The sequence below is a fragment of the Hippopotamus amphibius genome, chromosome 17 (genome assembly GCF_030028045.1).
Source record: "Hippopotamus amphibius kiboko isolate mHipAmp2 chromosome 17, mHipAmp2.hap2, whole genome shotgun sequence".
Taxonomy (NCBI): domain Eukaryota; kingdom Metazoa; phylum Chordata; class Mammalia; order Artiodactyla; family Hippopotamidae; genus Hippopotamus; species Hippopotamus amphibius.
The window spans coordinates 24606704-24621187 of NC_080202.1; the positions used below are offsets into that span (position 1 = coordinate 24606704).

The window sequence follows — 14484 nt, forward strand, 5'->3', positions numbered from 1 at the left end:
CAGAAGTTTATGCCTTGAGTTAACCCAAATAAGACATATGCAATATTTTTCTTTTGATTTTTGTTCCCCTCTAGTTCCAATTGCTCGTGCTGTACTTGTTGACATGGAACCCAAAGTTATCAATCAAACCCTATCAAAGGCTGCCCATTCTGGCCGATGGAAGTATGGCCAGCATTCCTCTTTCTGTCAAAAACAAGGTTCTGGAAACAACTGGGCATATGGGTAAGAATAATTCCTCATGATTTTCTGTTTAGATACAGCTGCATAGTCAATTTTTGGTTTTTGCGTAGTCAATTAATAGACAGTGTAGTTACAACTACACAGTTGATTTACCAAACACATAAGATAGTAATTGCTGTTTTATTTTTTGTTTTATTTATTTTTTAAAAGTTTCATGAGACCATTTATTATTTGGGAAAATTGGTTCAGACTGCAGTGTATTTTCATTTTTTTTAAATATTTTATTTATTTATTTATTTATTTGGTTGGTTACACCGAGTCTTAGTTGTGGCATGTGAACTCTTAGTTGCAGCATGCATATGAGATCTAGTTCCCCGACTAGGGATCGAGCCCGGGCCCCCCTTGCATTGGGAGTGCGGAGTCTTAACCAGTGTGCCACCAAGGAAGTCCCTGAAACTGCTGTTTTAAAATGTGGCGTGTGACTTCACCCAGAATACACTCATTCTGTTTCATGTATGTCTGTACTTCAGGTTCAGGTAAAGATGAAGGCAAGGATCTCTGGCAGCAGGGCTTTCACTGTTGTTCTGCCAGCAAATTTATTGTCGATACAGTATTTTTGTCTGACAGGTATTTCAGTTAATAGGAAATATGACAAGGCAGTAGTATTGCCTAGGGTTCTTTGGCAAATTCCAGTGCCTAGGGCTCACTTCCAGAAATTCTGGTTTAATTGGTTTGGGATGAAGTCTTAATGTTGGGATTTTTCAAAGTGTCCCTGGGTGATTCTAATGTGCAGCAAAGTTAGAACCACTGCTTTAGAGTATTGTTATGAATATTGAATATTATGTTGTACCATAAACTTGCAGAGCTACCTGTTAATTGAAATCTCCAGCCAAAAGAATGGCCTATAAAACAGAATTTTCTATTCTCAGTAAATTCACTCTCCTAGCAGTCCTGTTCACCTGGTAAACATATTTAACTTGTGTGTCTTAAATTTTGTCAGTCGGGGTACCTGTACCTTTCATGAGAGGTCGTTCACTTCCGTCAGTTTAAAAAGCCTTCTCTATCCTGTATCTTTCTCTGGTTAAATTGAAAGGTGTTTGTTTCTTTCGCATTGCACAGATACTCTGTTCATGGACCCAGGCATGAAGAATCTATAATGAACCTAATCCAGACAGAAGTGGAGAAATGTGATTCTTTGAGTGGTTTTTTCATCATAATGAGTATGGCTGGAGGCACAGGATCAGGGATAGGAGCCTTCGTTACACAGAACTTACAAGATCAGTACTCGCACTCTTTGAAAATGAATCAGATTATATGGCCTTATGGAACTGGTGAGGTATGAACATGTCAACTGAAAAATTTGTATTTTGTATTCTTTGCAGTTAAAACAAATGTAGGTAAAAGATTGATCTCACCCTTTCTTTGGAAATGTTAAGTTAGTGTGTCAGGAGTGATTATACAATACGGTACTTTCAGGGACTTCTGTGGTGATCCAGTGGTTGAGAAGCTAACTTCCAATGCAGGGGATGCATGTTCAATCCCTGCTCAGGGAACTAAGATCCCACATGCCTTGGGGCAACTAAGCCCATGCGCCACAACTACTGAGCTTGCGTGCCACAACTAGAGAGCCTGCACGCCACAACGAAAGGGAAGCCTTCACTCTGCAACAAAAGATCCTGCGTGTTGCAGCTGAGACCCAATGCAGACATACATACATACATTCATACATATATACATAAATAAATATTTTTTTAATAAAATAAAAAAAATAAAAACAGACCTATTTAAAAAAATATGGTACTTTCTCTTTATGTATTTATTTATTTATTTATTTGGTCTTTGTTGCTGCAAGCAGGCTTTCTCTAGTTGTGGCGAGTGGGGGCTACTCTTCATTGCTGTGCGCAGGCTTCTCATTGCCGTGGATTCTCTTGTTGCGGAGCACAGGCTCTAGGCGCATGGACTTCAGTAGTTGCGGCACATGGGCTCACTAGTTATGGCTCGCGGGCTCTAGAGTGCAGGCTCAGTAGTTGTGGCACATGGGCTTAGTTCCTCCGAGGCATGTGGGATCTTCCCGGACCAGGGATCAAACCCATGTGCCCTGCATTGGCAGGCAGATTCTTAACCACTTTGCCACCAGGGATATCCCTATGGTACTTTCATGAACAGTTCATTTAACTTTGCTTAAATTTCTGCAAATGAGGTGTCCTCATTTATAAAAGTTCTGAAGAAGACAATTGTTCATCTTCTCTCAGGAACCCATTCCTGGGTCATTCCCTCTGACTACCGCATATAAAGCAAGGATTGACCTCATTGGCCATTGCCAAATTCCAAAGAATTTTCATTTCTTTCCATTGAAAGGAGATTTCTGTATAGGCCAGTTTCCTGTTGATCAGCCTCGTAGAAGTAATAAAACAGAGGTGAAATAAGCCATTGTAGAAAATGATGTAGGAAGAAAGTGTGATAGTAATAGTCATCATTTACTGAGTCCTTACTATACACAGGGCACTGTTCTAAGTGCTTTACTTGCATTCTATCATTAATGCTTACAGCTCTAGGAAGCTGGTGTAATTATTATCCCCATTTTACAGATGAGGAAACTGAGGCATAGAGAGGTTAAATAACTCGTCAAAGATCATATAGCTAGAAAGTGAAAGAGCCAGGATTTGAACCTAGGCAGGATGACCTTAGAGTCTACCCTCTTAACCACTGTTCTCTCCTGCCTTTCTTATTTTTGGCCTTTTTTCCCTCCAGGTTATTGTTCAGAACTATAACTCCATTTTGACACTTTCTCACTTGTACCGATCTTCAGACGCCCTCCTTGTTCATGAGAATGATGCTGTTCATAAGATCTGTGCAAAACTGATGAATATCAAGCAGATCTCCTTCTGTGATATAAATCAAGTCCTCGCACATCAGCTGGGAAGTGTGTTTCAGCCTACTTACTCTGGGGAAGGCTCATTTCACTACAGAAGAAATCCACTAGGTATTTGTCCTTCTGTGTGTTTATTTGTAGAGAAGTCTGATGTTCTGAAAGCCTCAAAGTTGTTCTTCTCTGGCTCTTCCCCTGCACCTGTAGATATACTCAGGTCTCCCTCATTTCAAAAACCTTCCCAAAGAGCAGCTTAGCTCTCCAAACTGTCTTATTGAGGAGTTGTGAGAAGTTACTCAGTTGCTCAAAAGAGTAGTGGATTTCCACTGATTCTATTCTTCAGGATCCTTTCTTTTCTTTTTTCTTTTTCTTTCTTTTTTTTTTTTTAAGTCTTTATTGAATTTATTACAATATTGCTTCTGTTTTATGTTTTGGATTTTTGGCTGCAAGGCACGTGGGATCTTACCTTCCTGACCAGGGCTCGAACCTACACCCCCTGCATTAGAAGGCAAGGTCTTAACCACTGGCCCACCAGGGAAGTTCCCTTTTATATTAATTTTTAAATTTTTTTTCTTATCCCTTTTTTCTTTTTTTAAAAATAACTTTAAGATACAATTCACATACCATACAACTAACCCATTTAAAGTGTACAATTCAGTGTTTTCTAGCATATTCACAAAGTTGCACAACCATAATTTTCATCACTCCGTAAAGAAACCCACCATTCTTTTTTCAGCGTATTTGTTAAGTGGTACTTTATCAATTCAAATCATCTAGATGCAAAGAACTCCATAAGCTATATCCTCTAGTCCTACTCTCTTTCCCAAATAGTTGCCTATCCCACTTTTCTTACTTGCCATCTGCTTCTTCAAATTTAGCATGTTCCAAATGGTTCACCATTTTTTTCCCTGTCTTCACTCCCCTGCCCCCTCTTCCTCAATTCCTGTACCCTGGATTTTTCCCACTGTCCTCATATCTCATCAGTATTCTCAGACCTGTTGGTGCCATCCCTGCCAGCTGTCTGCATTCTTCCCTGCTTCCGTGTCTCTCTGACATTGGTTCACTTGGTCAGTATCTCTCAACTAATATTGCATACTCCCCTGAGTACAAAGTTCTCTTTAATCTCTCTCTCTCTCTCCCCCTCTCCCTCACTCTTTCTCTCTTTCTTTTTCATAAAAACTGAAGCTCACATCTATATGGACATTCTGGCTTAAGGTGGTCCTGATCCTGCCTTCCTTCCTGTTGCCTGCCTCTTCCCTCTTGCACACTGACCCTAAATGAGCCACCTCAATGCACAGATCTAATACTGTACTTTACTTAACCCTCATTCTGTGACTCATGCATTACCCACCAGATTTGTCGTAATTCTTTATGCCCTGAATCCTAACTTTCCGTTTTCATCACCTTCTGCCCCCTCTGCATAGATTCCCCACCTACTTTTCATCCTGTCTCCACTTCTTTCTTCAGTCTGGTACTTCCCTGCCATGGTCCTTTTGCTCCGTCTTCCTTCTTCTCAAAAATCACTTCCTTCTTCCCTTCTTCACCTCTGCTGAAACCTTACTCATCCTTTAGCATCCAATTCAAGTGATAAGCTTTCCATAAAGCTTTCCACTGAGACTTTACCTAAAGTACCCTCTTTCTCTGAACTCCTGTGAAATTCTGTATCTCTTTTATGTCACTTAATATTTTTTGCCTTTATTCTTTCTTTAAGTGTGTTTGCTTATCTTTAAAAGTAATACACACACATTTATTCAAGAAGTACAAAAGAATATGCAATCAAAAGTAAGTCTCCCTCTGACCCTTCCCAGATGCTGCCACTGTAATTAGCACCATGTGTTTCCTTAAAGGATTCTGTCATATGCATGTTTTGTAGTCCCTACTAATTTGCAGCTTCCTTGGCAATGTGTGTCTTGTTAATTTCTCTGCATTCCACAGTACTTACCATATTGCACATCTGTTCATTCAACCAGTGTTTATTGACTTCCTGCTGTGTGCCAGGCATTATGCTAAATGTTGGAGATCCAGTGGGGAACCAATGCAGACATTGTGTTCATATTAAACAAATAATTACACCATGAATGTATAATTAATTTAAAAAAGTGTATAATTAAAAACTGAGTTAAATGCTCTGAAGGAAAGGAGTACAGATCCAAGAGAACGGGTCATGAAGGAACCAGACTTAAGCTGAAAAGGCAAAAGAAAGCTGCCCTGAGGAAGTCACACTTGAGCAAAAAGCTGGATGAAGACTTGGAGTTGACTAAGCAAAGGGAGGGGGAAGGGACTAGCATTTAGGTAGAAACCGTATGTGCAAAGTCCCTGTGGCAGAAGGAAGCATGTCCCTTTAGGAAAGGCGAGGAATCCAGTGTCACTGGGGCACAGAGAATGCTGTAGGGGATGATTGAAACCTGAGGCTGAGCAGTGGCCGACCTTGCAAGCCGTTTAAAAGCCTCCTCATTAATCTAAGAGCAGGGGAAAATGAATGAAGGATTTTAAGGAGGTCGTTGGCATAATCACCTTTGCTTTTGAAAAATCCACTGGACTGCCTGTGGAGAGCTGATTAGAGGTTGAGTCTGAAGGCTGGTCCAATCGTTCCTTGGGGAGATTGTGATGAACTCAATGAACTGCACTCAGAAAATGCAAGCAGTCATTTCCATGGGCGCTCTCCTGACTCCCACTGCTATGTACAAACTATAGGGCGCTGGGTCCACCTTTACCTTTCACCTTGTGGGAGAAGTATCCTGCTTCTATCCAAGGCCAGCCTCTTGCTTGGGTTCTGGGTCCCATTCTCTTTCTCTTTTCAGGGGCTTAATTTCTCACTCATCTGTCATCCTCATGTGGCATTAACCCTCTTTCCTGGGTTACTCCCATTATAACTGCTCTCTGGCATCTTTCACACTGAAGAAACCCTCCCTTGACATCACCTCTAGTGATTTCCCCACTTCTCTGTTATTCTTTAGAATAACCATTCTCAAAGGGGTGTCCATCCTCCCTGTCCTCATTTCTTCACCATCTATTCACTCTTCAACCCACTCTGCTCTAGCTTCTCTTCCATCACTTTTCCAAAACTGCTTTTCTTAATAGGTTGAAAGCACGTTCACATTGCCAAGTTCAGTGGACCCTTCACTGTCCTTATTTTATCTTAGTAGAATTTGGAATGGCCAACCCCTTGTCTTCCAAGTCTCCCAAGTCTCTTCTTTGTCTTTTGTGACAGCCCCTCTCCTGACTTCCCTCCTATCTCAATGACTACTCCTTTTATCTCCGCCTCCCCCCCCCCCCCCCGCCACCCCGCTTTTTTTCCTCATTTTTTGGCTTCTCCTTTTCCTAAGCTCTAAATGCTGGTCTTGGACCCTTTCTGCAGGTGACTGACCCAGGTTTGTCGCTTTAAACACCATTTGTATTATCCAACCGGCCAGTTTTACTCCAACTCTGACCTATTCCCTAAGCTCTAGCTTTCTGTATCCAGCAGCCTTCCCGACATCTATATGTACACATGTCATGGACATCCCAAACATAATGTGTCTAAAACAGATCTCTTAGCTTTCCCCCAGAAGAAACCTTTTTCTTCCTCGATCCCTCAATTGCTCAGTTTTAAAAACTTAGGTCCAGGGAACTGCCTCAAAGTCCGGTGGTTAGGACTCAGCGCCTTCACTGCTGTGGCCTGGGTTCGATCCCTGGTTGGGGAAGTAAGATCCCAGAAGCTGCACAGGAATATACTATAACAAGAATTCCGTAGACTGAGTGGGTTATAAACAACACAAGTTTACTTCTCACAGTTCTGGAGGCCAGAGAGTCCAAGATCAAGGCATCAGTAGATTCAGTGCCTGGTGAGGGCCTACTTCCTGCTTCACAGATGGCCATCTTCTCACTGTGCCCTCACCTTACACAAGGGGCAAGAGACCTCTCTGGGTCTCTTTTATAGAGACCTCACCTCCCAAAGGCCCCACCTTCTCCTGATGCCTCCTAATGCCATCACCTTGGGGGTAAGGGTTTTAACATATGAATTTTGAGGGGACACAAACTTTCAGTCCATAACATGGTTTGACAAGGTCAAGAATGGTTACAATGAGTGTAGGTCAACAAGAAAGCTGGAGGGAAAAGCAGATTTTAACAATTAGTTTGTGCATTAGTGCTCAGGAATTATTTGCTGACTGTTGTTTGTTTATGTGTGCTATGCGATCGAATTCAGCTCTAGGTATTTTGCAGAAAAGGATTCTTATGTTTAGAGGAAACTCCAGTAGCCATAAGGTCAATTTGTGCAACATTTTGTAGATGTTTGTGTCAAAATTTGTTCTTAACAGTAGGATGTAGGATATGAGTTTGCACGGAACGTTATCATAAAATTTAAATTTCATGTTACGGTAGAAGATTTTTCTTTCTCTCTAAGTATTTTCTATGAATATATAAAAAATATATAAAATACATCAAATATATGATGTATTAAAAAGATAAAAATATTTTAAAAACATATAAAATAAGCTCTGAATGAAAAACAAATTAGCCTTTCTCCTTAATTCTGTTTCATTACAAATACAAGGTTCTAAAGGTAGGCATATTCCTGTGTTCAGGAATTACTAATCCTGTCTTCTTTCCCACTAAAGTTTGGTGTTAAGAGGTTCTGATTATCATTTAACCAAATAAAATCAACAAGAGATCTAGGAAATGTCTAAGGGAATATTTAGAGAACACAGAATGACAATAAAAGCATATTAGCTCTCATGCTTACTTTGTTTTCCTGGGTTTAGCTAAATATTTCATTCACATTTCCAGTTTCTTAGCTAAAAAGAAACTCTTGTTTCCTTTTGGCAAAATGTGTTTTTTTCACTTAGGCTAAAATAGATGCCAAAATCAAGCAAATGTGTGGTCTTTAATAGACATTGTCTCTGAAATTGTATTTACCTTTTAAAACTTAAGCAATTTTGGCTTTGGAGCAGAAATCACACTTGGTTCCCCCAAGCCATTCATTCATGGTTGTGTGTGAGCCAGCGAAACTACGCAGAGTTTAAAAATTCAGTTCAGGTTTTTTTCTTTGCAGGAGACTTAATGGAGAATTTAGTTCCCCATCCAGAATTCAAGATGCTGAGTGTTCGTAACATTCCTCAAATGTCTGAGAATTCACTGGCATACAGTACGTTTACTTGGGCTGGCCTCCTCAAGCATTTGAGACAGATGCTCATTTCTAATGCGAAAATGGAAGAAGGTAAAGGGTATTTTTAAAATATGCAGCCCACAAGCTGGGAAAACTGCCTGTACTGAAGTTCTCAATATAAGCTGGCATGGGCCAGTTGAAATAATGGTGCCTTCTCCTGATCAGGGAGTCTCCTGCAAAAACTCGCCAGAACATCTTGGGACGACTTCTTAATCACTTCACAGTTTCATTTCTCAAAAAAATTTCAGACGAGTGTGACATTTATTTTTATTTTATTTTTATCAAAGTAGTATATGAACATAGTTTTAAAAAAAATCAAGTTGTCAAGACTCACTTAAGTGTATATTTAAATATGTCCATTATGTTGTATGTAAATTACATCTCAATTTTTTAAAAAAGTCAAATAATTGTCCAGTATGAATTTAGAATGAGGAAGAGAACAGCCTATTCTACACTTCCCCGCAGCCCAAAACTGCTTTCAGTGTTTTGAGATGTTTCTTCTGGAATTTGCCTCCATATTTCTAAATATCTTGCTTATTCCAGTATCCATTTTATTTTCCAGGTTTAGATATTATCAGTTGCCTTCCTAGTGTGAAACTGAGAATTGAATCTTCTTATACCCTCTACACGCGCGCGCGCACACACACACACACTTTCCCTCCCTTCTTCCAATGTAGTTAAAACATACTTTTTGGGTTAGATCAATTTTCAGTGTTTGATTTTTGCTGTGTAAATATTATTCACAGTTGGGCCATGTACAGTACACCCAGATTACATTTTATTTCATCTACAGTTTGTTTTTTCCTCCTAGAGTTAATAATTATATTTATTTGGTCGATATTCTTTGTACCTATTACAAATCTACCCCTAAACTTTTCCATAAAAATGAAACCCTTCTTAACCTGTTCAAACCCATGAGGTAATCTTATTACTTCCATTATCTGCTTGGAGATGTCCGTTCCAGAGCCCTTCACCCTCCTGTTCCAGTCTGCACTGGTTACTCTCCCAGACTTGATAAACAGCCAGCAGTGGCATCTCTGCCTCCTTCTGTTTTGTAGCCCGTTTCCTAGTTTTCAAATCTTCCTTTTTCTGGGTTTATTCCTTCATATGGATAATACCCTCCAGGAGCTTCCTAAGAAAGAGTACAGGGAAGGTAAAAATTTTAAGGCTGCCAATGTCATTATCCTTCTTTTATATTTGATTGATAGTTTGGCCAGGTATCAGATTTGAGGCTGGGAATCATTTTTACTCGGTGTCTTGAAAGCATCGCTCTATTATCTTCCAGCTTCCAGCACTGCTGCTGAGAAGTCCCTCTTCAATCTGATTCCTAATCCTGTTTTGTTCTCTCTTGTATCTTTTAGGATTTTCTCTAGCATTCTGGAATTCCTTAGTGTGGATCTTTCATTTATCTCAGCACAGTGTAAACTTTATGAGGGCAGAGATTTTTATCAGTTTTGTTTACTGCTGTATTTTCAGAGCCTCACTGCTTTAGCCTTTCCTGAGCAGAAACCTTCTTCTAGGATTGGGGGCGGATCATTCCCCCTGCTGCAGGAAGTGGGGAAGGGTCTGGGGATCTCACGGCTCCTCATACAGATTTTAAACTAATCCTCTGTCTCTTCCTCTTTTAGAAGCGCCTGGCCTGCTTCCAGGACCTCCCCTGTGGGCAGAAATTTCAGCTTTCCCTGGTTGCTAAGTCAGTAACTGTTGGTTCATTTGCTTTCCAGCTTCCAAATTTTTGTTGCCATTATCTTCTTCCCATTTTTTCTTGTTTATGCCTTTTAAAAAATCCCTGTGTTGATAGTGAGATTTGGGGAGTAAACTGGTATGTTCAGTCTGTCACGTTTAACTGGAAATCACTACTATGTACTATTTGGGGAGCATATATTTTACCACAAATTACAGTAAGTTAGGTTTCAATACTATGAAAGTGGATTTCCTCTACATTTACTTGGAATACCTTAGGATTTTAGATCATAGTGCCTGAGGTTTGGAGATAAGTAGAAATTTCACATCTTAAGTAATGCTTCCTGAACATTTTGGCCACCGGACCTGTTTTTCTGGCAATACCTGTTATCAAGGAACACCATGTTCCTCAGGGTAGTGTAAGACGTGGTACTCTGAGCCCTCTTATGTCAATAAACCCCAGTTTGTTTAGGCATTTTCTCATATGGGAATTTAGAGTGTCAACATTTTTTCACAGTTACAGAGGTTTGAACATTTAAATGTTTTCATATAAATATGGATATGTGAATTAATATATTTATGTCACTAACCAGGTTGAAGGATATAGGTTTAAAATTCTTCGTATGTTATCAGAATGTTCTATGTGAAGACTGACCCCATTAATATCACCATCAGCAATGTATCTGTTTCTGGGTGTCCTAGGAACAGGAGGAATGAGTGGTCCAAGAGGGAGTATGGCAGAAGTTACAATGTCTCTTATGACCTAGCTTTGGAAGTCACATATCATCATTTTGCACCATCCTTTTGGTTATTAAGGTCAGCCCTATCCCATGGGGAGGGGACCACACAAGGGCCTGAATACCAGCTGGCAAGGATTATTAGGGGTCATCTTGGAGGCTGGCTACCATCCTCTGTCCTCTGTCCTCCCATTTGCAGAATGTACTTAATTCTTCCCAAGCGCCCCACAAAGTTAGCACATCAGCCTTTTAGCACATTCCATTAACACATCAGCCTAAAGTCCAGAATCTTGTCATCTAAAAGCAGGTCCAGGTGTGAATTTATATTCCTCAAGTGAGGTTTCCTGAGTATAGCTCTTTAAGTACACCCCACCCCCAAGTGGACCATGGTGGAATAGGTGTAGGATAACTGGTAGACACTCCTTTCAAAAAGGGGGAAATGGAAGGAACACAGAAGTGCTTGGTCCGTAATGATTCAGCAGGGCACATGGGGCAGCTTCTCGATGAAAATGTAAGGCCTGGGAAGAATTTTTCACAGCTTTTGGTTTGGCCCTCTGAACCAAGCTAAATTACAACTTTACTTATTTATTTTTAAGTTTTATTTACACCATTTTATCTTAAAATTTTATTAGTTGATTTATTTTTTCTAGTTTGGATTAATTTATTCACGTGAGGACAAGAGAGTCAAAATTCTAAGAGTGTATATAAACAGACTTAAAAAATAAAACTAGCATCACATTATATGTATTTTTTGTTCTACAACTTTTTTTGACATAGTATTTTGTAGCCTTCATTTGAATTCATTCATTTAGACATGCCTTATTTTTTTTAGTAGCTACATAGTTTTCTACCATATACGAACCATAACTTATTATATGCATAAATTAATGAGTCAGTTAGTTCTACGAAGCTGGTTGTTAAAACTAGTAGTCCATAACCTTTTCCTATTGTCTCCTTCCCAGAGGTAACTGTTTTTCAAAACTCTTTTGCTGTTTCTTTTACTGTTTTTATGTGTTTATTGCCATTTATAAATTTTTCAATTATTTAGGTGTTACCTATTTACTTCCCACCATGGAGGGTTAGCATTTAGCTTTTTTCTAACACTGGCCTCTAAGCCCTAAAACACCCCCTAGACAGGCTCATCCTTCCGATATAGTAGTAAGTATCATCGTTGAGTTAAAACAACATTCAGCTTTACATTATCATGACCAAGTAAATGCTATTCACAGCTGAGCCACAGAGTATCCTGTGATTACTTTTCCCTTCCTGTATAATTTTTTTGTTTTCTTTGGAGTTAATAATTACCTTGTTTTCTTGTCTGCTTAGGTTTTCTATGTACCTGTCAGTTATTCAACCCTGTTTCTCTACTTGTCTAAATGTTTTCTTTTCTTTTAAATATTTATTTATTTATTTATTTTTATTTCGTTGCACCAGGTCTTAGTTGTGACACACAGCCTCCTTCGTTGTGGCATGCAGGCTCCTTAGTTGTGGCATGCAAACTCTTAGCTACAGCATGCATGTGGGCTCTAGTTCCCTGACCAGGGATCGAACCTGGGCCCCCTGCATTGGGAATGCAGAGTCCTAACCACTGCGCCACCAGGGAACTCCCTAAATTTTTTCTTGATAAACAGGCATACCTTGTTTTATTGCACTTTGCAGATATTGTGTTAACAAATTGAAGGTTTGTGGCAACCCTGCATTGAGCAAAGTCTGTTGGCGCCATTTTTCCAACAACATTTGCTCACGTCATGTCTTTGTGTCACATTTTGGTAATTCTTGCAATATTTCAAACTTTTTCCTTGTTATTATGTTTGTTATGGTGATCCGTGATCAGTGATCATTGATGTTGCCATTGCAAAATGATAATAACTTGCTGAAAGTTGAGATGATGGTTAGCATTTTTAGCAATAAAGTATTTTTTAATTAAGGTATGTACATTGGTTTTTTAGACAATGCTATTGCACAATTAATAGATTACATATAGTTTAAACATAACTTTTATATGCCCTGGGAAACCAAACAAATTTGTGTGACTCGCTTTATTGAGATAATTTACTTTATTGCAGTGGTTGCAACCAAGCATGCAAAATCTCCAGATTCTGCCTGTATTCAAGTGTTCTCTCAGCTTCATCTCCTTCGAGAAATCTCCCCCAGAGCCTTCTGAACTGCTTCAATCTTGTTTTTTGTTTGTTTTTTGTCCTCTCCAGCCAGTGTACATTTGTTATCCCGGATATTCTATTTGCCTGTCTGCTGTGTTGGATATTCTGCTCAGAGGGTTTAGACCAAGCCCCAGTGATCTAGGGGGAAGGGGAGGGAGGGGACATGGTTTTCCTGGTTTTCACTTGATCTCTCTGATTTTGATATGTACCCTGCCCTTACCTCTGCCTGGTGTTCTCCAGCCTAGAGACCCTCAATCATATCCTCTCAAGAAAGTAAGCCTTTAGTTTTCTGCTAGGGTGGGGAAGAGGCAGTCATCATGATACACAGACAAGTTTAGCAACATTCCTTAAGCAGGAGTCAAAGGTAGATGTGTCTTACAGAGTTGCAAAGCCAGTTTAAGAGCCAATGTCTTAGTGTTTTCATGGATTCCCTTAAGGAATGCTGCGTCACCTACGTTCTGGAGGCACAGAGCACAATAATGTGAAAAAACACAGGCATCATTAATGCTGAGTCAAAGAGTGATAAAGTCACTGAATGTGAACAAATTTTAGGAAAACCTTAACCAAGTTATTTTGTTATATATATTTTTATATATGCTCAAGAATGATATATGATTTTTAAAAATATAAACCAAATTTACTCTAAAAGAACTCTTCAGTAAGTATAAAATTTAATAGTCTAATGAATAATTTAATTGACAGTTTTTTTTTCTTCTAATCAGTGGTGACTTGGATTGAAGGAAATATAACATTGTGGATTTATATCCTTTTTTTGTTACAATTTACAAAAAAATTGTAAATATTTTTGTCCATCATTTTTGTCTTTTGTATGGTATTTTTCACTTTACGGAAATTTTACATTTTTATGTGAGCAAACCTGTATATCTTCATTTTAAGATTCTGAGCTTTGCCTACCCCAAAGACATAAAAATATTCTCTATTATTTCCTAGTTTTTTATAGTTTTATATTTAATATTTAAATTTTAACCCATCTGGGATTGATTGATTGATTGATTGGCTGTGCCGCATGGCATGTGGGATCATAGTTCTCTGACCGGGATCAAACCCGTGCCCACTGCAGTGGAAGCGTGGAGTCTTAACCACTTGATCATGCCTTTTTTATTACTCCCCTTTCCATTTTAAAATGTATTTGCTTAACTTTTCCTTTTTCATTTTTTGAACATCAGTTTTTTAAGGGCCCAACTTTGGATTGGCTTCATTTCTTTTTTTATTTTTGAAACTTTTAGATAGAGTTGATTACCTTTTATTTCTCAGTAATATAGAGTGATACATTCTCTAACAAGTCCAGCTTTGACAGCATGTCATGAGTTTTTTTTAATAGTTTTACTGATGTATAATTTATATACCATATGTACTTCACCTATTATAAGAATAAAATTCAGTGATTTTTTTTTTTAGCAAATTTGCAGTGTTTTGCAGCCATTATCACAATCCAGTTTTAGAACATTTCCATCGCTCTAAAAGTTTCCCTTGTGTCTATTTGCAATCAAGCTCCATTCCCCCCTACCCCTCACACCAGCCACGCTACATGGCTTGTGGGATCTCAGTTCCTCCACCAGGGATTGAACCTAGGTGACAGTGGTGAAAGCCCGGAATCCTAACCACTCGGCCACCAGGGAACTCCCCTCAATATCCACATTTATTTCTAGCTCTAAGCTATGACTGGTATGCTTTCTGTCTCTGTAGGTT

General features: G+C 39.1%; 1 protein-coding gene across 4 annotated transcripts in view; it reads left to right on the forward strand.

Annotated features, from left to right (window-relative positions):
- Positions 1 to 14484, forward strand: part of TUBD1 (tubulin delta 1) — a 47094-nt gene that overhangs the window by 2649 nt on the left and 29961 nt on the right. For all 4 annotated transcript variants that reach the window (XM_057714284.1, XM_057714283.1, XM_057714286.1 and 1 more), the window contains 4 exons: positions 75 to 222; positions 1300 to 1516; positions 2932 to 3163; positions 8082 to 8246. In XM_057714284.1, the coding sequence (XP_057570267.1) occupies positions 75 to 222; positions 1300 to 1516; positions 2932 to 3163; positions 8082 to 8246 (762 nt within the window). The remainder of the gene's footprint in view (positions 1 to 74; positions 223 to 1299; positions 1517 to 2931; positions 3164 to 8081; positions 8247 to 14484) is intronic.